Source organism: Podarcis raffonei, chromosome 16 (genome assembly GCF_027172205.1).
Source record: "Podarcis raffonei isolate rPodRaf1 chromosome 16, rPodRaf1.pri, whole genome shotgun sequence".
NCBI classification, from domain to species: Eukaryota; Metazoa; Chordata; class Lepidosauria; order Squamata; family Lacertidae; genus Podarcis; species Podarcis raffonei.
This window is the reverse complement of record NC_070617.1, coordinates 40,047,566-40,070,178: the sequence shown is the minus strand read 5'-3', so window position 1 is coordinate 40,070,178 and position 22,613 is coordinate 40,047,566. Positions and strand designations below refer to the sequence as shown.

At 45.2% G+C, this 22,613-nt stretch overlaps 1 protein-coding gene across 13 annotated transcripts in view; it reads left to right on the top strand.

The window, feature by feature from the left end:
* Nucleotides 1-22,613, top strand: part of NCOR2 (nuclear receptor corepressor 2) — a 359,439-nt gene that overhangs the window by 323,612 nt on the left and 13,214 nt on the right. For 7 of the 13 annotated variants that reach the window (XM_053369224.1, XM_053369214.1, XM_053369216.1 and 4 more), the window contains exons 31-40: nt 1,568-1,848; nt 5,196-5,580; nt 14,908-15,135; nt 15,641-15,889; nt 16,745-16,897; nt 17,254-17,403; nt 17,555-17,717; nt 18,963-19,516; nt 21,231-21,377; nt 21,886-22,034. In XM_053369224.1, coding sequence (XP_053225199.1) covers nt 1,568-1,848; nt 5,196-5,580; nt 14,908-15,135; nt 15,641-15,889; nt 16,745-16,897; nt 17,254-17,403; nt 17,555-17,717; nt 18,963-19,516; nt 21,231-21,377; nt 21,886-22,034 — 2,459 coding nt within the window. The remainder of the gene's footprint in view (nt 1-1,567; nt 1,849-5,195; nt 5,581-14,907; nt 15,136-15,640; nt 15,890-16,744; nt 16,898-17,253; nt 17,404-17,554; nt 17,718-18,962; nt 19,517-21,230; nt 21,378-21,885; nt 22,035-22,613) is intronic. The other 6 variants (XM_053369223.1, XM_053369213.1, XM_053369222.1 and 3 more) reach the window with 4 other exon arrangements.

Here is a 22,613-nt window from a genome sequence, read left to right as displayed (position 1 = left end):
AATTAGCCCTTTCTTCAGAACCATGGGGACTACAATCTTAGTTTGTTTTTAAAGGGAACAGCTGTAACCTCAGTGGCTTTGCATGAAGAACACCACACGTTCAATCCCCAGCCTCTCCAGGCCTGAAACTCTGGCAAACTGCTGCCAGTCAGTGTTGACATTACTAAGCTAGATGGAGTAGTGTATCCGACTCCTTATAAGGCAGCTTCCTAGGTTCCCATTAATGCTTCAGATCTGGGTGTGAGGCTTGCTGTCACGTTTAGTGTGGCGAGGCTGGTTCTTTGCACATCTGGAAGATGACTGTGTCACCTCCCATCACCCTCTTGAAGGTGCTTTTACAGCTCAGGGAAAAGGGCAGGCAGCCACAGCATGTGTAGACTGTAGCATCCTGAATTAAGGGAGGGATTCCCCTTGCAGCCAAAGGGTTGTTTGAGGCCACCACGAAAGAGCTGATCTTAAGCTTGAAACCAGGACTTGCTCTTTAACCATGCTGCTCCTCCAGTTGCCAATGCCATCCATGTAACCTTGTGTGAATATCAAGTGTGGGTTGTGTCCAGGAACCTGGGAGGATTTCTTTCACATGAGTGCATGTTTTCGTCTTTAAATAAACAGCCCATGCAAGTTTCTAGCTCTTATGGCCATGCCTGGCTGTCTCAGTGGAAATCTGGGGAGGCTGAGGTGGACTTTCCAGTGGTCAAAGTCTTCCTGCCCAGCATCTATTTCCTGCCCTCTTTCCCCACTGAACCCCTGCACCCTGCTTCAAAGCAAGCCACGGAGGGGATTCCCTCCGCTTTGAAGCAGGAAAGTGGAAGAGGAGCTGCTTACACGAGTGTAAGCTGCTCCCCTCCCACTTTCCGCTTCAAAGGGAGCCCGGGAGGAGGGAATCCACTGCAGCCTCGAGCAGCGAGAAGGATCCATGGGTCCCCTCCTTCCCTCCTCCGTGATTGCTTTGAAGCAGGAAAGTGGGAGAGGAGCTGCTTACACGGGTGTAAGCGGCTTCCCTCCCACTTTGCTGCTTCAAAGCGAGCCACGGAGGAGGGAGGGACCAACGGAATCCCCTTCCCTCCCTCCTCCCCGGCTCAGCTCAGCAGCCGCGGCTCTTGCTGGGTTTACAATGAGCCGGAAGGAGGGACAGACGGCAGTCCCTCCTACCGCCTCCCTGTAAACCCAGCCAGAGCTGTAGACACACTCTATGCAGCTCTTGCTTTAAAGGGAGAGCTGCGCAGAGCTTGTCGGCATCAGCGGCTCTTGCCAGCTTCGCTCCATAAGACGCACAAACATTTCCCCTTACTTTTTAAGGGGGGGGGAAAGTGCGTCCAATGGTGCGAAAAATACGGTAGACCTGGAAATTTTCATGGCATGTTTAGTGTTCCATTTTGTTTGTTGCCCACAGGGCTGCGCTTTGACCTCTGGTCTTCAAGTATGGTCCTTTTTGCAAATTAACTGAATTAGTTGAGTTGAAAATTGTGTGACGTGCTTCATCTGGAGGGTAAAAGAGAGAATTGCAGAAGTTACTTTTCTATAAGAAGCCCAATGATGGATTCTGTCTTTTGGTATTTTCCCCCAGGAATACCTCGATCTTACGTGGAAGCCTCCGAGGACTACCTCAGAAGAGAAGCTAAGCAGCTCAAGAGGGAAAGCACACCTCCGAGGGACTTATCCGAGGCCTACAAGGTCAGGCCTCATGAGAGCTTTACCCCGTTGAAAATGAAAGCAGTTCATGAAGGCCTTGTTGCCACTGTGAAGGAAGCAGGAAGGTCAATCCATGAGATTCCCAGGGAGGAGCTGAGGCGCACGCCTGACATCTCTCTGATGACGAGGCCTGTGAAGGAGGGCTCTATTACCCAGGTATCCACACGGTCCGTAACAGAGAGGCACTGGGGTAGGGAGGATGCTAAGACACAAGTGTCCTTCTCTGCTCAGTTGCTTAGGAGCTCCTGCTATTTGTAACTAGAGGCAGAGATTGGAATTGTCCACTTCCTGATGTTCTGGTCCTGCAAATGAGCCCAGGAGGCAAGGCAGGAAACCAGGCTGGTTGTCTCAGCACTATGGAGAACTCCTAGTGAGCAGGTTGTTCCAGTGAGGGTTGGTGGTGAACTAAGGCCTTCTGGGCCTCTACCTCTGTCCCATCTCTCCTATGCTGCACACTCCTTCTGGGAGAACTAGAATCTTGCTTAGGGTCAAGCTGTAATTTTTTGTTTGGGCTGCGAATATTTCCATCCTAGGACTTTTGGGTGGATATAAATACTTTAAATAATAAATACATTAACACTCTGACCTGAGGTTGGGCACTCATCCTGCACTCTTATGACCTTCAGCCTATAGCATTGGACTGGCAAGGTGGTGTGGGAGGCACTAGTTTGCTCAGGCCTAGGGGGAAGTGCTCATGGGGGTCCAGTTTTAGGGGCCCTGGTGCTGTGGGATCTGCAGTCAGTAGCTGACTTGGGGTTCCAGTCAGTGGCGAACTCCGGGGTCTTGACATCTGCTTTAAAATAACCACCATTCGTCATTGCTTCGTCATGCTGTATTGTTTTTAACACTTGATTGGAAGCCGCCCAGAGTGGCTAGGGAAACTCAGCCAGATGGGCAGGGTATAAATAATAAATAATTATTATTATTATTATTATTATTATTATTATTGTTATTGTTATTGTTGTTGTTGTTATTATTATTATTATTATTATTATTATTATTATTATTATTATTACTTCCAAACAGAGGGTGACAGTTAGTTAAAACAAGCCAGGATAGGAAGCCACTGATTTATCTCAGCACTGCACCTAAAATTGGGTCGTAGAGTTGTTCCAAGGCTACAAAGTGAGAGCATGGCCATAGAGTGATTTGAACCCAGGTCTTGCTCTTTAGTTCTCCTAGCTGAGCCTCTGCTACAAGTTTCAAGCAAAATACCCAAGCAGATCCAGATTCATTTAATGATGAGTCAGCTTTTGGCTCGTGTCTCCTGCGTGGGCTGATAAAATATTTGGATGGTTTCCATAGCAGCTATGCCGGGCCTCAGTGAGAGCTGTTTGCAAATCTGCTTTGTTCCCATGGAGAGATGAGGTGGGTATGTCACTATTCCTTGAGAGTGACTAACCACTTTACCTCATGCCACATTTTTGGGGTGTGTGTATTAAGCATCCTGCCTCAAATGGTTCCACCTGTTCTTATACAGAGCTGATTGTGTCCCCCTGGGAGAGGTGTCTCATTTAATGACCCAGGAGCACCCTTTGCTCCCAGGCCTGCAGATCTATGGTTTTGCCTAGCAGTCCCTCTCGCCACTCCCTGCCAACCACACATTGTGTCCTGCCCTAGAGGAAGAATGAAATATATGTCCTTCTCTTCTTAATACTAAGGCTTCTGCTTACTTTATTGGTAGCTAATGGTAAATAACCTATTGGTTGGTATAAATCATTCAGGTGGTAAGTGACCACCAGTTGTGAGGTAGAGTGGTGATTTCAGTGTTCCTAGTCATGGATTCCCCACTGGACATGTTTCCTTCAAAGCCAGTTTGACCATCGCTTCTGATCTTTCCTTGCAACGTGGAGCTGTAGGAGAAACGTTGAATGTGTTTTTAGGTCCATTCTCAATTCATATGACATGATCATGGGGCCCAATGTGCTTGGTCTTTCATCTGCATAAGCGGATGCTCAATACAGATATCACACCAAACCATGGTTTGTGCTCACCATAGTTTAGAACCCAAGCTGTGGTTTGAGCTTCCAAATGTACGGGAAAACCAGGGCATTCCAGTTGCTGTGATAAGAGTGTGTTAATTTATGCATCTTGATCATACCAAATTAGTTAGCTCAAACCATGGTTTGTCATTTCAAACATCAAGTCAAAGCAGAGTTTGTTTATTGCAGGTATTCAGTGCTTTTTTTCTGGGGGTATGCAGCGGTACGCATACCCCTAAACATTTTGTGAATCTAAGTTTGGCCTCATTGAGGGGCAGTATTTCAATATGAGTAGGAAAATGAGAGTAGCCCTAAACATTTTTTACTAAAAAAGCACTGCAGGTATTTATACCTTTAGCCAGAAAGGCTCATAGACTCACTAACAAAAGCCAGTAGTGGGATAGTCCTGGCCCTCAATAAGCCTTTTTAAGCCTTTCGGTCTAAACAAACAAACAAACAAACAAACAAACAAACAAACAAACAAACACATTAGGAGAAGGGAATAGAGGGTTGAACTTCCTTAACCATTATTCGGTGTGACATTTTCTTGTGGTTTGGTTTCTGTAGGCAATGGTTTGGTGCAATGAACTTACTATATAGAACTACCTTTCTCAACCTTGGGTCCCCAGATGTTCTTGAACTACAGTTTCTATCATCCTCTGATCACTGGCCATGCTGGCTAGAATTGATGGGAGTTGTAGTCGCAAAAACATCTAGGGACCAAAGGTTGAGAAGGGCTGGCTAGAAGATGTACCGGAATCCTCTGCAACGTGACAGGTCATAGGGGTTCCATAGCAATGAAGTTAGTGCAGGAAAGTGTTCCCAGAAAGTGGAAAATTTGAAAAGAGATGGAAAAGAGCACCCAAAGGAAGCTGGTTATTTATTTATTTATTTATTTATTTATTTATTTATTTATTTAAATTTTATTATGCTCTTTAGCCAAAATGGGCTCCCAGATTGCTAAAAAAAGATAACCCCTGCCCTCAAGCTTACAACATGACACAAAAAGAAAATGCGTTATTGAAGGAGTAGGAGATAAACAAACTTTGGTACAAGTTCAGAGTTACACTTTCTTCTGTTGACCAATTGGGGTGGAAAAGTTCACGGAGAGGAGGCACCAGAAGCTTCTGGTCTCTGCACTGTTGCCAGGGCAGCTGACCCGACATCCGTTCTCTTCCCTCCATTGCCAAGGCCTGGTGGAATGGCGGCTGCCAGGGGACAGCAGTTGGTGGAGAGGGAAGCCTGACTTCTCAGCAGAGCAAGTGGCAGCCCTGCATCCCATCCCATCCCTCCTCTGCTCTAACCCGGTGGCCTCCATTTTCATACAGACTTGGCAAACTGCAAATGGGAATTAACTGACAAAATAAACGAATCAGTGTGCCTCCCCCCCCTTCATCTGTCGAAGCGAAGCCTAGAATGCCAGCGGCAGCCTCAGAAAGCCATTTGTGACCTTCCGTGCTGCTGTCCTTTTCCTGCCAGCTTGCTGACCTTTCTCTCTTGTCTCCCACCTTGTCCCCCCAGGGAACCCCGCTGAAATATGACAGCAACGCTTCGGCAAGTGCCAAAAAGCATGATGTCCGTTCCATTATTGGAAGCCCGGGGAGGACTTTTCATCCCCTGCATTCTCTGGATGTCATGCAGGACCCAAGGACTCTGGAAAGAGCTTACGGGGAGAGTTTAAAAAGTGCTTACGAGGAGAGCTTGAAAAGCAGGCCCAGCCCAGTGACAAACTCTGGCGGCTCCATCACCAGAGGAGCCCCTGTGATCGTGCCTGAAGCAGGGAAACCTCGCCACAGCCCTCTTGCCTATGAGGACCACCAGGCAGCCCATGGGACGGCTTTCAGCAGTCACTTGCACCGAGGGTCCCCAGTCTCCACGAGGGAGCCAAGCGCCCGGCAGCATGAAGGTCAGTGGTCCTGTTTCTCTGGTTGTGGATTAGGGGGCTTCTTCGGGTTGTACGTTTCAGGCAGGTGGTGAGGCACCGGAACCAGGGACATGTCCAGGGATGAGCTTATGGGGCACAGGCCCCAGACATTCTTTTAAGTGCCCTGAATGTTTCTTGGTTAATATTGAATTCAAGGAGAATTGAACCAGAGGTAATTAGGTTTACTGGGTAGGATATTTGGGGAAATAACTAATTATGGCTTAGGGGGTAACAAATAGGGGTAATTGAAGGAAATTCAATTTATCTGGAGCAGGGTTGTTTGGTACATTACTTGGAGTAAATGAATGAAAAAGGAACTGGTTTTGGTTGATCTGTGGTGCAGTGCAGATTAATTGAATAGCTTATGTGGGGTGATTTGAACGAGGAATTAGTTAGCATAAATCCTTGTGTGGCATTTAAGTCCAGGCATTAAAGCCCAAGTTTGCATGTATACATATTTAATTAGCATATGCAAATCAGCAGTAGCTCTGGGCGGGACCCAGTATGTTTCTGTCCATACCACCATGATAACTTTCAAGAGGAAAGTTGCCCCTTTTGCTGCTGCTTTTTAGCAGTGTTTGGCCAGCAGGTGGTCACTGCAGATTCCACCTGCTTTTAAGGAAGCTGTCAGTCATATTAGAAGAGCCGGCTTCTACTCCCAGAGTTGCATGATCCACTTCTGCAGAAACAGGGAGACTTCATTATGTCAGCCTATTTTTTTCTTCCAAACTTGACCAATGCATTTAAAAAAGATTAGCACGGTTATTCTCCCTACGAATACAGTCTTTATGCCTATTAGTTTGTGACACCCCCCTTGCCTTAAGAGAATCAACATATTTGTTAAATGAAGTATCTTGTTCATTTCTAAGAACAGAAGATTCTCTTGGCTGGCCTTTATGTAATATACACATATGGCCAGCCCTCTGCAAGCAAGATTCCAGGGCAGATTGTAGCTAAGAGGTTTGGAGGATTCCCAGTTTTAAACTTGTTTTAAATTCCGGGCCAGGGGTGTAATTTAGCAAGACTGTAGAATTTGGGGGTGACTTTGAAAGCAAATATGAACTCTTTCTCTGGAAATAATTACTGTACTTCTAAAGATGTATTGATGTGCTGCTTATGCTAGGAATGAGGAACCATTTACCCTCCTGATGTTGTTGGGCCCACAACAGTCCCAACCAGCCTGGCCAGTGGTCAGGGGTGCTGAGGGCTGCAGTCCAGCAACTTCAGGAGGGCCACAGGTTCCCCATCGCTGGCTTATGCAAAGCAGATGAGTGGCATGGATATTTAAACGCCATACCTCAAAAAGCCTTCATCATTATTTCACACCGCATAAATGGCATGTGGGCACAAAACAAAGGCAGTATTCAGGTGTGGGTTAATCATATTCTGATGCTAAATGAGTTTGCCGGGTACAGGAGGGTACTCAGAAATATTTGTGTTGCTGGAACTTCAGGTGTACTGGGTGGGTTTTCTAAAAATCATACACACAAGATGGAATTTATCAGGTGTGCCCCTGCCCTATTTAAAATGCACTGGTGGTTTCCACCAACAGCATCCAACTTTTTCCAATGAATCTAGAGCAGGAAACAATACCAGTCTGTGCAGCCGCCCACCATGCCTTGGGGTTGTTTTGGTTCTTGCGCACTAAGGCCTTATCCACACTTTCCTTTTGCCCTGCTCTTTCCAGGCACAGGTATGGGCTTAAAAGCTCACAACTGAGCATTGTTGTTGTTTGTCCCAGAGTTTTCCTCACAAAAAACCACTCTTTAGCGCTCAGTCAGAGCAAACATCAGAACACCAGTCCAGGTTTACCACAGATTGCCATTTGCTCCAGTTCAACTTTAAAGAACAGGTTTTCGCAGGGAACACTCTGGAGCAAAAAAAAATGATGTTTGGACATGGAGCTTTAAAACACAGCTCATGCCTGGAAAGCATGGAGGAAAGGCAAGTGTGGATAAGCCCTAAGTTGTGGTGCAGGAAATACTGTGGAATCTAGTGCTGAGTCTGTGCCAGGCCGCTGGACAATCCTGCTCCAGACCAGCCACTCTGTGGTGTCCTGTTCATCTTGTTCATGATGCTACTGAAGCAACATTGCCCTGGTGGATGACTCTTGTTGGGAAAGGGAGAGGAAGGGAGGGGTACAACCTTCTTGTTTCTTCTCAGTCTCTTGACAACTTTTGACACCATCAACCATGGCATCCATCTGGAGCAACTCAGAGAGTTGGGGGCACCACATTGCAGTGGTTCCATTCCCACCTCCATGATTATTGAGACAGAGTAGCAGTGGGAGATTTCTACTTGACCCTATGGGAACTACTCACTGGGGTCCCTCAAGGATTAATCTTGCCATACAAGGCCACTATGAGATGTCCTGAGGTGATCTGGAACAAGGCATCCTCAATATACAGATAACACCCAACTCTTTCTCTGTTACACCTGAATCTGGTGTGGTTGGTCAGTTACCAGGAGGCGAGTTAATAAATTGAAGCTGAACCCAGACAAGATGGCAGTACTGTGGATTTGGAATTTAGCCTGCCCTTGATGGAGTTGCTTTCCATCTGAAAGAGCAGGCTGAGTAGTTTGGGGGTGCAGTTCAATCTAGCTTTGCCAGTTGAAGCCAAGTTGACTTCAGTGCCTAGGTGTGCCTAATCCCAGCAGCAGCCACTTTGCTAGCTGTGACCATTGGATTGGGAAGGCCTGGCCATGGTTCTGGTAACCTTCAGCTTGGATTACAGCAGTGCACTCCATGTGGGACTGCCCTTGAAGTAGATCTGGAAGCTGCAACTAGTGCAGAATGCAGCAACCAGAGTGCCGATGGACATGTCTGGGTCGAATCCATGTAATGGTAGTGGTTACCAATTTGATTCCAAGCCCATAGATGCCTATGTTGCACTACACGTGACACAAGATCTCAAGTAGTGGCTCCTTCCATATGAACTGTCTCTGAGTTATGATCAGTGATCCTGCTGCCAGGAGAAATCTAGGTAGAGGGGTGTCAGCATGTGAGCAAGCCTTCTCTCTGAGGTACATTGAGCACAGATACTGCTAATTTTTCATTGGCAGCGAAAGAAGCAGCTATTTCCCCAGGTCTTCAGGAGGGATTGACATTTGGAACCACTTGGATAATTTCATCACCTGCTCTTATATCCTTCAGGCGTGCCTGTTCTATTATTGTAATATTTTATAGTGTTGGTTGATCATTTGATGACCTTGTGATTTGTTTGTGCTGTGAGGCCGTAGAGTGAAGGGTAGTCTATAAATAAGTCAAATGAACAATAAATAAAGCAAGCCTTGGTGTACAACCTATTCTGGGCCTGTTGCAGCTGTGTTTGTATGACTGCAGAACCCAAACTGTTCTCATCAGGCAGATCCAGGTCACACTCCAGGCTTAGTTTTACACTGCTCAGATAAGAGCAGGTTTGGGAAATGGGCACAGTTCCTTTCAGTCTCAAACAAGCTCTTTCTGCTTTGTTCAGTCCATAACAGGAGGGGCTGACAAGGGAAGTATTTAAAAGTTGAGGTGCCATTGCCAAATGAGAAGGAAAATGTGAAGAGCCTGTCATCTTTCCAGCTGCAAGTTGCAAAAATGCTTCCAGCTCCCCAGGACAGGAGGAGGGGGCTGTCAGCCTCATCTGGCCTTCGATTTCACCTTGCATGTTTTTAATTCTTTCCATGGTTGCTGGGTCTCTCTCTCTCTCTCTCTCTCTCTCTCTCTCTCTCTCTCTCTCTCTCTCTCTCTCTCACACACACACACACACACACACACTTTCATTTTCACATTAACCTATTGTCTGCTGACAGAATATATAAGGCAAGGGTACATTCAGTGTACGCTTTCCTTAGATGTTTACAGAATCATTCCCCATGCTCCTTTTAAACCTACTAGATCTTCTGGCTCCATACTTTCTGCCAAAAGAACAAAAGCCAAATCCCAGCCCTCGCTGATCTGTGCCACTTCCCCCCTTGGCTCCTTTCCCCATGGTTTGCACGTCACCAGTTCAGTCCCTGGTAACTCCAGTTCAAATGAGCAGATCAGAGTCTGCCCAAAACCCTGGTGAGCTGCTGCTGATCAAAGAGTAGACAAGACTGAGCTAGGCGTGCAATTAGTTTGATCTTGTTAGAAGGCAGTTTTTCTATGGATCTGTGTTGCACGTCATCTCCATTGAAACACAACAAGACTCCTGTTAAGGAAGGACTTGCAAACCAGTCTTTCCCTTTAAGGTGATCCAGTAGGGTTGTGGGAAAGAAACACTAGGGCACAGCGGCTCCTTTAAATGGCACAGGCGGCTGTTCCACACTTGATAGCCAACCTGGGTTTGTGACTCACTCAGGTGTTTGCTTGGGAGGGAGCCACAGCCAATCCTGGCTCTCTAGTGACTGTCCTGGTACAATGCATGTCTGGCACATTAAATTACACCTGGGGGAAAGGATGTGAATTGACCCTTTGAATCAGGGTATCGGGTGAATAATATATAGCATTCTCAAAAGAGATCTGATAGCCTGGTCAAGTTCCAAGCAATGCCCTAGTGTGCATGAACTGCATTGTTGATGAGAACAGATTTGTTTCAGGTGGTGAGCTCAATGAAGTTGTCTACACGGTGTGAAGCAGCTAAGGCAAAATCCATGTTGGAGCCAGTAGCAAAGGGTCTGAAAATAATACTCCAGTTATTATAATGCCTTTCTGCAAACCTGTAGTGTGACCACACTTGGAATACTGTGTACAGTTCAGGTTGCTGCAACTTGGAAATTTATTTTGTACAGCTGGAAAAGGTGCAGGAAAGGGTAACCAAAATTATAATAGTACAGGAGCAACTGAGGAAAGGTGACAGTGTTTGGAGATTTTTAGTTTAGAAAAACTGAGTAAAGGAGGGGGTGTTAAAATCCTGCATAGTGTGCAGAAAATGGATTTCTCTTGTAATACTAGAGTTCAGGGTCTTCTGTTCTTCTGAGACCAGGAGTGGCAGAAGGCTTGTGGGGTTCTCAGAAGCCATCTGGTTGGCCACTGTGAGGACTGAATGCTGGACTTGATGGGCCTTCGGACTCATCCAGCAGGGTACTTGTTATGTTTAGTTTAGTTGTACTTAGTTATCAAACTGCCACAAAGCCAAGGTTTAACAGAATGAATGAAAGGTTAACATCAACAGAAGCTATCAGGTTAAGAAATAGAAAGGGGTGACTTTGTATTTTGTGTTTGTGGGAATTCTAACTGAATTGGGAGTGCCATGGATTTAAATAAAGGAATGTTAAATCCTGCTGTACAGAGGCAAGAACTAGTGTTCCATCTGGAGAAAAGTTAAAAAATAAAGAATAAGGATGGTATTGCTGTTTTCTTTTATCCAAAGAACAAAATGATAGTATTTACAATAGGTTTCAAGTGCTGTGATAACACACCTGTCAGTAGCAGGAGGAAGGGCTTGTTTCTCTCTTTCTATTTATTATTAAATGCAATGAAACTGTTTTCATGCCTTCTGTCTTGAATTTTTTAAAAACATCTTTATTGAAAGTTTTAAGAGTGCATAATTATATGTGCACTAAACATGATGAGACGTAAATAAGAGAAAAAGAAAAACAGAACCCGCGTAGAAGGGGAAATAAAGGGGGGAGGGGGGACCCAAACTGTATATTTTACAAGGTTGTTATTGTACTTCACCAGATCTTAACCTATTACAGTATTTGTAAGAATGGACTCCAAATATCATTGAATTTGTCCATGCCAAGTCTTCAATCCAGTCATAGAAGGGAGCTGCATTTTTATTTTTCCAATTCATCAGTACCAGTCTTTTTGCTGTGGTCATATTGTCCTTTTGTAAGGTTCCAGGTGCTGGGTATATAATTCCAGAAGATATTCTGCTCTGTAAATGTAAGGTTATTCTGTACAGTTCTGTTGATAGTTTCAGTTACCGTCTGCCAAAAAATCTTTCAATATAGGACAATGAAAAAACATGTTTTAGAGAAGCATTATCCCTATTGCATCTCCAACAGTTAGATACCTTAGATAGCCCTTTTTTAAACATAATGGGGTCCAGTATATTCTAAATATTTGTTGTTGTTGTATAAGGTCAAAATTGAGATCTCTTAATTCTTTATTCCAAACCTCCTTCAGTACCTGTATATCAATTTGGTTTGCTAATAACAAAGATTTATATATGTTGATGGCCAGTTTTTTGTGGCATAAGAGTTAATCAACTGCTTCAATATTTCTGGGGTCTCTGAGGCTGTAAAAGCTCCTGGTCCGTAGATGGTGGTTAGCAAGTGTTTCATCTGGAGATATTGCCATTGAGCATTTGTAGGTAATCTGTATTTGTCTCTTAAGATGGAGTATATATAATATTCATCCTCTTCATTTATCAGCTGGTCTAACATTAATATACCCAAATTATATATATATATATATATATATATATATATATATATATATATATCCCGAAGCCTTTGGAGCGCAGTGCGAGTTCCCGCTGCGCTCCAAAGGCTTCTTCAGGCGGCTATCCCTGAAACCTCCAGAGCACGGAGGGAGCGCTCCCTCTGCGCTTTGGAGGCTTCGCGTTGCTATCGCTGAAGCCAAGGAGCCTGCATTCGCTCCATAGGACGCACACACATTTCCCCTTCATTTTTGGAGGGGAAAAAGTGTGTCCTATAGAGCGAAAAATATGGTGGGTGGGTGGGTGGGTGGGTGGGTGTAATCACAATTTTATATATTTTATACATTTTATACATTTTAACATAACCATTTCAAACATTAAAATGCAAGGTACATTTGAACCTTCGGACCTCCTTCCCTCCCTCCCTCCATGGGTTCCATGTTTAAGGTTAAGTTTGCTGCATCTTTTATCATTATCCATCTATAAATATCCATAATTATCGTAAAAAAATCCACATTACAATTTTCATTACAACCCTGCCAGTGATTTTAACTGTTTACAGTGGTCCTTTAAATAAATTACAGATTTGCTTCAGTCTTTAGAAAATACTTGATCTTCCTGGTTTCGGATCTTCCCCGTCAGTTTCGCCATCTCCACAAATTCCATCAGTTTCATCTGCCATTCTTCTTTTGTTGGTACTTCACCTTCCTTCCATTTCTGGGCTAGTAGCATTCTCGCTGCTGTCGTTGCATAAGTCTTTTATCTTCACTTGGTAACTCTTCACCTATTATACCTAGTAAAAAGGCTTCTGGTTTTTTAACAAATGTATTTTTAAACATTTTCTTTAGTTCATTATATATCATTTCCCAGAAAGCCTTTACCAATGTACATGTCCATTAAAACATATACCCAAATTCATCCACCTCTTCCATACGATCATTTCTTTCCCGATTTTTAAAGATGTGTTTCCCCACAAAGTCATTTTGTCGTGGGAGAAAAAATCAAATTTGTAATTTGGGGACATATGGTGCCATATCGTTCGAACTGATGTTACTATTTCAGTAGCATCTTAAGTATTAATGTATTTAGACCCGAGTGCTGCCCATCTCTCTAGGTAAAGGTAAAGGGACCACTGACCATTAGGTCCAGTCGTGGCCGACTCTGGGGTTGCGGTGCTCATCTCGCTTTATTGGCCGAGGGAGCCGGTGTACACCTTCTGGGTCATGTGGCCAGCAGGACTAAGCCGCTTCTGGCGAACCAGAGCAGCGCGTGGAAATGCCGTTTCTCTAGAAGTGCTGCATCTCTCTAGAGGTGCTACATATTCCAAAGCAGCCCATTTTGGACAGTTGTTTTCGGTTGTGGGTCTCCAGAATAGTGTACCTGACAGTAAATATCCTTGTTGATACAATTCTAAGTCTGGGATCCCAATTCCTCCATCTTTTATCAGTATTTGCATTTTTTGTATAGTTATTCTTGGAACTGAAGAGCCCCAAAAGCATTTTCTAATAAAAGATTTAATTTTGTGGAAGTACTTGTTCGTCGTGTGAATTGGAATTTTTCTTAAGACATAAAGTAGTCTAGGTATTATGTTCATTTTAAGAGAATTGACTTTCCCCCACAGAGTCAGGTTCAATGACTCTCATCTGTCGATGTCTATTGATACCTCATGATATATTTTGTTGATGTTTAATTATGCTCATTTAGATAAGTTGTGATATTAATATGCCTAGATATTTAATGTTGTCTTTGCAAATATGAAATTGGTATTGTTTAAACGGTTGAACCAAAAAGTTCTTTCCTATTAACATCAACTCCGATTTGGACCAGTTTATAGTATATCCAGAGATACTGCCAAAAAATCTATATTCTGCATTAATATTGAAATAGTACTGTGAGGTTTCGTAATAAACAGAAGAATATCATCTGTAAACATTACCAATTTGTATTCACATGAGTTATGAATTACACCAAAGATTTCCTTATGCTGTCTAATAGTACATGCCAGGGACTCCAAACAGATGTTAAAAAGCAAAGGCAAAGTGGGCAGCCTTGCCTAGTACCTCCAGATAATGTGAAAGGTGCAGAAATTATGCCATTTGTCTTAAATCTAGATGTAGGGGAGCAATATAATATGTTTATCCATTTTATAAAGTCTAATGGAAAACCAAATTTTTGTAGTACTTTTTCCACATATAGTTTGTGGACCTTATCAAAAGCTTTTTCCATATCTAGAGATAGTATACAGTAGCTAAATCTTCACTGTTCCTGTTTAAATTTATCAAATCCACTACCAGCCTGATGTTATCTGCAGCTTGTCTCGTCTTTATAAACCCTGTTTGGTCATTTTAATAATAGTTGGTATTACTCTTTGCAAGCTATTTGCCAATATTGCTGTTAAGATTTTCGTATCAATGCTTATCAAAGAAATTAGGTGATAGTTGGCACATTTCATCAGATCCTTGGCAGGCTTTGGAATAAGAGTAATGTAAGCATGGTTGAATAATGTTGAGCTGATTCCCTCTCTAAATATCTCATCATGTAACTGATATAATCTAGGTGTCAGGAGATCAGTATATGTTTTATACCATTCCACTTGAAAGCTGTCTAGCCCTGGTGCATTACCATTTGCCATATTTGAGATTGTTTCCCCAATCTCAACTTCTGGTATTGGAGACATCAATAGTTGTTTTTGTGTGTTTTCTCGTCTTGGTAGTTTTATTTTTATGGGCGGGGGGGGGGAGGGATTCCATAACCTCTTCCAGTACCTCTTCTGCTTGTCTCTTTTTTATATATAATTTCATTTTTCATTTTCAACTTTTACGAACATTTTAGCCAAAAAAGCCAACAGTCAAATCTAACAGGTAAAGGGAGGTACTTGTCTCAGAATGGCTTGAGATCTCGAGGGCGTTTCCACAGAGGCTCTTGTAACAAACCATTTTTACTTTGACAGGGAGCATCGCTGCTGGAAAGCCTGTCTCCCAGGACAGAAAGATCACCCCGACGCCAAGAGAAATGGCCAGCTCCAAGTCGCCTCATGCTACCCTTGCAGACCACCACCCCCCTATCTCTCCATATGAGCACCTGCTCCGGGGAGTGAGTGGTGTGGACTTGTACAGGGGACACATTCCATTGGCCTTTGACCCAGCAACTATTCCCAGAGGAATCCCCCTGGAAGCAGGTAAACATGTCTTAGGTTCAGAAAATGGCAGCAGTGAAACAATCACCATGGCTGGAATATGCTGAGTTATCTAGGCCAGCATTACACAGCTTAGTCTCTCTGTACAGATTTGACTGGCTTAGTTCTTAAGAATCTGGATGCATTGTTCAGTTTAGAACAATTTAACAGACAATGGAAAAGGACAGAGAACATTGGGAGATGTTTGAGGCCATTCTAGCAACATGCAGAGTAAAGAAGAATATCTCTGGTTTCAGACACCCTGGGATAGTTGCAGCAAGAACGGGGGGTGGCAAGGTTCAGGTAAAGAGGAGAAGAGTTTGGACATGGGTGGTAGTGGTGAACTTACAGTGAGAAGCCAAAAATAGAGAGTTGAAGAAGAGATCTAGTAGAGCAGAGATGGCTCCAATTGCCCTCCCAAGTGCTTTTGTTTTGAGACAAACTCTGCTGAAGAAAACACACAGCATGTGAAAAAGCTAATATTGTCCCTTTTCTCTGTTCTGTCCAGCAGCCGCTTATTACTTGCCAAGGCACCTCGCTCCTAGCCCTACGTACCCCCATCTCTACCCACCATACCTAATCCGCGGCTACCCAGATACGGCTGCCATGGAGAACAGGCAGACCATCATCAACGACTACATCACCTCCCAGCAGATGCACCACAATGCTGCGGCTGCCACTGCAATGGCCCAGAGGGCAGACCTGCTGCGTGGCCTGTCTCCACGAGAGCCCTCGCTAGCCCTCAATTATGCAGCAGGTCCGAAAATAGGTTTGGGGTTGTGTGGCAAATTCTGGCAGGTGTCTGTGTTCATCTGTTGCAGCAAAAGCAAGAGAGATCCTTGAAGCACTTTCAGAGAACCATGTTTGTTTATAGCATAAGTTTCCATGGGCCAGACTTGGTCCGTTGCTGGACAAAGCCTGCAAAAGTATCTCCCCCAATTCACTGGTTAGATTCAAGGTGTCATAGGGCTCTCTGTGTTGCTGAGACTAGGAGGACATTGTGAGCATGGAGCAAGTTTCAGGCATAAGGGCCTGATTTGGCAACATTAACTGGTGAAGGCATCAATCAGCTGCAACACTTTTTATGTTTCACATGATGCATGCAGATCATGGGGATCCAATGGTGCTTCTTAACTGCACCAGTAATTCTGGTGATGAAGCTTTTGCATTCCCTGGAACTCTTCAGCAACCCTTTCCCCAGGCCTGTGGTTTTCCCTGTTCTGCATTGCCAAGTTGCATTAAGTGTAACTGACAAGAGAGAGGTTCTTCACTGTGTTTTGTCTGCCCACTTCTTTGCCTGCCGTTCTGAACAAGCTGCAGGCAGTTTGGGCAGCTGGCCTTGCCCTTCAGGTGATGTGATACCATGTGACAGGGACAGAACTTGCTGCTTTCAGAAGATGGATCTCCCTAAAAAGTGCAGGAGGCATGGGGCAGACAGGAAAGTCGGAAAGTGGTACCCACTGTCCAGATTAAGGCATCCTTTCACAGCTGACACAGCACAGGCTACAGTGTCGTACAATGCCACAAGAGGTTACTGCTTTTTTCATACTGCACTTCTAGTACCAAGGCATATTGCTTCTCCTAACTGTCTCTCCCCCCTCCATTCTCTTAGCAGGAATAATTGACCTGTCTCAAGTGCCACATTTGCCTGTGCTTGTGCCCCCCACCCCAGGCACTTCTGCCGCCTCCATTGACCGGATCACATACATCCACAGTGCCCCCCAGGCTTTCACTAGCCGACACAGCAGCTCTCCACTCTCCCCAGGTAGGCTGATTCTTGATATGTTGCTGAAATTCGTTAGGTGCTTCTTTAAGAGCCTAAGTTAACACACACACATGTGCACTCTCAGCCTAGAAGAACATAAGGGACACGGAGAGGAGGAAAATAAGAAACAACAACACATGGATATCCCCCAAAAAGGGACACAAAGCAAAATTAAGGGGCTAAAATTGCAGTACTTTAAAATGGGTATGTCATTTTATACCTGGGTGTCCTCGGATGTTTCAGGCTGCAGTTTTTTTTGGCTGCTGGCAGGGGGCCTGCAGAATAGCTGCTTTAATATTCAGGTCACAACACCTGCTTTCTGAGCATGTTCAGACTGTGTGTTTAATGATTCACAGGAGGCCACACACACCTGACCAAGCAGACAGGACCTTCAGTTTCTGAAAGGGAGCAAGAACGAGACCGTGAACGGGAGCGTGAGAAGGAGCGCAAGAAGTCGGTCTTAGCAGCCACAACCACTGTGGAGCATGCCCCCATCTGGAGACCAGGTTGGATCGCATTCCTTTAGTGACCTGGGGGGGGGCAGCGGGTGGAGGGGCCTGGCAGGGACTTGGTTAAGTTCTTTCTTGTTCAACTGTTACTTGTTTTGGATTTTCCACATCTAGAGTTTTCACAGTGTTTCTTTGTGTTTTGTGGCAGGCACAGACCAAAGCAGCAGTCGGCCGTCAGCACACTCTCACAATCACAAGCACTCCCCTGTCTCGCCCCGCACCCAGGAGAACATCCAGCAACGCCCCAGCGTGTTGCATAACACAAACATGAAGATGATCCCTTCGGAGAACCTTGCCCCCTCAGTTCTGCGGTATGTCAGAGACGCGCTAACGGCCTTATTGGTTCCTGACGTGCCATGGGCAGGGTTGCTCAGCACATTTTATCTATTAAATTTCTGTACTGCCCTTCATCCAAGGATCACAGGTCGATTTACATTTCACATTGCCGATTGGGGCCTTGCAGGGAGGAAATTGCATTGGGTGCAGATCATGTTGCAAAGAGGACATTTTAGTGTCACGGCTAAGGTGGCACGTGGGGGGTGTGGCAGACGTTTGTAGCATACATATATATACCTGAAACATTCAAAGCCCATCCTTCAGCCTAAAAGGGTCCCCAGGGGGGCATGCAACAACAATTTAAAATGCAAATCCTACATGAAAGCAAGAAAAAATACTGTAGAAGAGAACAGGGAAACTACAGAAACAGAGTCAGAATGAAACTTCAGAACAGCAGGAAAAATAACACTCAAAGCCTGGCAAAGAAAATAAAAATAAAGCTTCCACATTCACCTAAAAGCCAGCAGAGAGGAGGTTATGAAGGCCTCTCAAGGGGTGAGCATTCCATAATCAATATGCCACCATTTAAAAAAATGATTTGTGTGGGGAGCATGGAAGACTTTTCTCCCTCTCCCCTCAAACTAGAACAGGGCTGGGGAGCCGATGGCCCTTCAGGTGTTGTTGGGACTATAACTCCCCACCATCCTGGCTTTGCTGCCCAGAGCTGATAGGACTTGGAGGCTGACAACATCTGGAGGGCTTCAAGGTTCAAGAGTCAGGGACAAGTGGTCCAAGAGGAACAAAAGGGAATTACTTATTTGCATAAAGTTATATCCCAATGCTGGTGTTGCTCACTGAAACTGATGGGCCTGATATATTCACGTCAATTAATGTCAATGTGTCTACTCTGAGTAGGACTAGCACTAGATACAGCCCAGAGTACATAATTAGTTTTTGGACCTTGCTGTCCGAAGAGGTTCTGATTGCTGGTTGATTAGATGGCTTTCCAAAAGGGTGGATAAATACATGGAGGACATGAGGCTCTGGCAGGGTCCTAGAGCCTTCCCATCTCCTTCCCAGAGCTGCGCAAGTGCTAACTAGGCTTTGGGAAGGAGGTGGGAGGACTCTAGGACCCTGCCAGAGCCCTCATGTCTCCTCCCCGAAGCCTAGTTAGCGCTTGCCCAGTTGTGCCGGGGAACCCACAGTTGTGCCCTAAATCCACCTCTGCCCCCACCCAAAAAGCTTCCCACAGGTCTCTTACTTTGCCTTCTGCTCTTCAGATCCACCTCCTCCTCTGCCACCACCACATCACCAGTTCGCTCCTCAGGATACTCCTCGGTATCATCACTGCGCAGCTCCGTAGGTGGGTTGGACAGCTATACCTCTATGATGGATCCTGCCCACATGCAGAAGGAGGCCTCCAGAGCGCAGGATGTCAAAGCGGAGCGGCCTCAGGCAGACAGCAACCTGTTCTCCTCCAAACTGCCTGCTGGAGGCGGCCTGGAACAGTCGCCTTCACCCGTTAAAGCCATGGAGCCCAGGCCTTTGTCCTCCTCTGGGCCAGGTCCAACCCACCTGTATAGCAGAGGACAGGGGAAAAGCCACCCGCAGCACCACCCGCCCCTGGAGCAGTCGCTGCACGCAGTTTCGGCCAGTGAACAGCCCAGTAGAGAAAAGAGTAAAACCTTTTCAGTACAGGAACAGGAGCTCCGAGCACTCGGTAAGACCACCATGACAGCGGCCAGCTTCATAGATGTGATTATCATGCGTCAAATTTCTTGCGATAAGGGGAAGCGAGAGAGAAGCTCGCTAAGTAACGACGCCAATAGCGATGGTAAGAAATTGGAGGGGGAGCAGGGCGGTTCTTCCAAGTTTGTGGCCTTAAAACACACACAAATACCTTTTTTTTCCCCCGAAGACCCTTCTCACCCATCAATTTTTTTAATTTGATTTTTGCATTTGTGGTGACGGCCTGTTTTATTTCATGTGGTGTATCATATGAAGGCTCTTACTACTGTATTTGTTTTCTCCTCCTGCCCATCTACATGCCTTCTTGGGTTTGGTTGTGTTTGTTGCTGCTGCTGTTATGCATATCATTCAGTTTCTGGTACATGGCTGTGATTGTGACGGGCAAAAGGAGGTGGCTGAAGGGAAACATGAATGAGAGTGTAATGGGCAACAGTACTGGATGCTGCATGGATACTTTGGGGTGGAGTTTTGTTTTCAGGGGCTTTAGTTTATTCTCTGCTCCAAATTCCAAAGATTTACATTTTTCGAATAAGTTGCATGATTTTCAGTGTTTGTATGATATATATGGATCATAGCATGTATATTTTGTGTTTGGCATTGGGCAGTAGTGGGGGCAGGAATAGGGAGCCTGTGTGCCTCCCGGTGTCATGGGACTACAGCTGTTACCATTGGTCATGCTGGCTGGGGCAACATCCTGGAGGGGCCACAGGTTCCCCATCCCTGTCATGGGTTATTGCCTGCATAATTCAGCTGGGCACCAGGGGCTGTGGCAACCACCCTGCTCCCTGCCTCTGAAAGGTCAGTCTATACCAAACAGGTAGCTCACCTAGGAGAAGGAAAACTGATCCTAAACCTCCTGAGCACGTTCACATCAGACCACACCCCAGCTCTGCATATGAAATGCCAATGAAATGACATTTTCTGAAAGTTCAGAAAGCTAAGCTGCTGCATCGTACTATGGAGGTTCCTTCTGAATTGAGCCTAGAAGTGATTTGGCAAGCTTTTGAGCTGAAAGTACCACTGGGGTAATATGATCATGCCAGCTCATGCCAGGCATCACTCTGGCTGCTGTGTTATGAACCAGCTGAAGCTCCCAGGCACTTCTCAATTGCAGCTCCAAGTAAAAACCTCTGTAATAATCCGGCTTGGGCGTAGCTAGGGCATGAAGGGCAGCAGCCAGGTCCAGTTTCTTTAAATATGGGCACAGCTTGGCACACCAACTAAATCTGATGGAAAGCCAAAGCTGTAAGTAGGAAGATCTAGGGAGTAAAGCACTTTGAGATGTGAGGATGCAGATGCTTCCACAGGTGACAGAAAATTCACTTGCGTTGCAGGGTTTGGATTGGGTGACCCCCAGGCTCCCTGCTTCCAACTAGATTCTGTGAGATTTGATTATTATCTCTCTTTAAGTTGCATTTTGCTTTGGGAGCAGCCATATGTTATACCTACAGCTTCTCTACTTAGTTGGCTTCCTGGTGTTTCAGCCTCTGGCTTTCTGTTCAGGAAAGAAGCACTAAGGAGCAGGCGCATTTGCCCCCTGTGCCCCTTTCCTCACCTTCCTTCCCCATCAGTAAGTGCCACCAAGTTTAGAACACAGAGACAAATTGCTTTGAACCACCAGGTGCCGAGCAGGGATGGAAACCAGTTGTAGGTTTTTATGGCTGTCAGGAAAGGGTTTCTTTTGTCCATCCCTCTGTTAAATACAGCGTGAATCTTTTGCAACTGCTGCATTAGTGCTTAGAAGGAAAGAGTGTTGTTGCCATTTTAAAAGACCCTTTGCTCTCTTTCATGCCTTCCAGGTTTCCATGGAAGCTACAGCCCTGATGGCATAGAAGCAATAAGTCCCGTGAGCTCACCCAGCACGCTTCATGAGAAAGGGGCAAAGCCATCCCAGGAGGCTGAGAAAGGGCGCGGGGCGGAGCATGACCCGCGGCTGAAGCAGCCAGGTGAGGGGACTTCCTGGAAAGGGCCACCATACACCTAGTGAACCTTGGTTGCATCACCTCTTTGCCAAAAAGCACAACCAGTAGCAGGAACAAGCCAACCTGACATTCTCCAGGTGCTCTGGACTACAATTCTCAGCACTCCTGACCAGCAGACATGTTGGCTGATGAGATTTGGAGTCCACACCATTTGAAGGGCACCATGTTGGCTATCTCTGCTAGTCAGCACGTGGTATTGATTTTACTACTGCTTGCAATCTCCAGATCAAATTGTCACCTCTAAAATGTTTGACGTGTCATCACTGGCTCTTGTCGTTGGGTTTTTGCCTGTCTGCCTTTGCTTGCTTTATACGTAAGGGATTATTTTTCTTGACTTAAAGGAAAGGTGAGAGCACTGGAAATGGATGGCCTATGTGAATTTTAAAAGAAGCAGCAAGCATCTGATCAAGATGAATTTCAGGTCTCTTAACTCCTCCTGGGCTGCTCTGCCCATCTTTCTCTTTCCTCATAGGTTCTCTTAAGCCTTCCGTAGCAGAAATCTCACAAATACAGCAGCTCCACCAGCTCCCTGAAGATCGGCAGTCTCCAAGCCAGCCATTCCAAGGGTCGCAGAGCGCCAAAGGCCACCAGCGGGTCGTCACGTTGGCTCAGCATATCAATGTAATTAGCATTAGTCACTTGGCTTCCCAATGGATGTTGCACAGGCTTGGATGGGGAGTGCTAAAGCCGTGCTTGTTTGGAAAGAGTCCATAGCACACAAAGCCTCACAATCCCAGGCTAGGTTTAAGCAGAGCTCCTGTAAGCACAGTCATTTTCTATTGGAAGGAATGATCCGTGCAGCCCCTTCCAAGATTCATCCATGGAGCAGACTTTGTCTCTGCTTTTAAGCTCAGAATAAATGACTTGGAGGTTGTGGCATGGCTGACTCATCCAGATAAAACATTTTCATTCAGAGTATTAACTGCCCTGCAGTTGTAGAGCGTTATGTAGGACCAGCTAACAACATAAAATAACCGACTCGACTGGCAAAAATGTGAATTTATTTACTTATTATTTCATAAAATTTATACACCACTTGATTGTGAAAAACCTCAAAGCAGTTTACGAAATGATAAAATAGTAAAATCGAGAAAAAATTACAACCCTGTTTTAAAACATACAAAAGTTATAATACTAAAACAGGTTGAAGTTACCTCAACTTTCTAAGCACCTGGGTAGAGTCAGCCAAACAATGAAGCT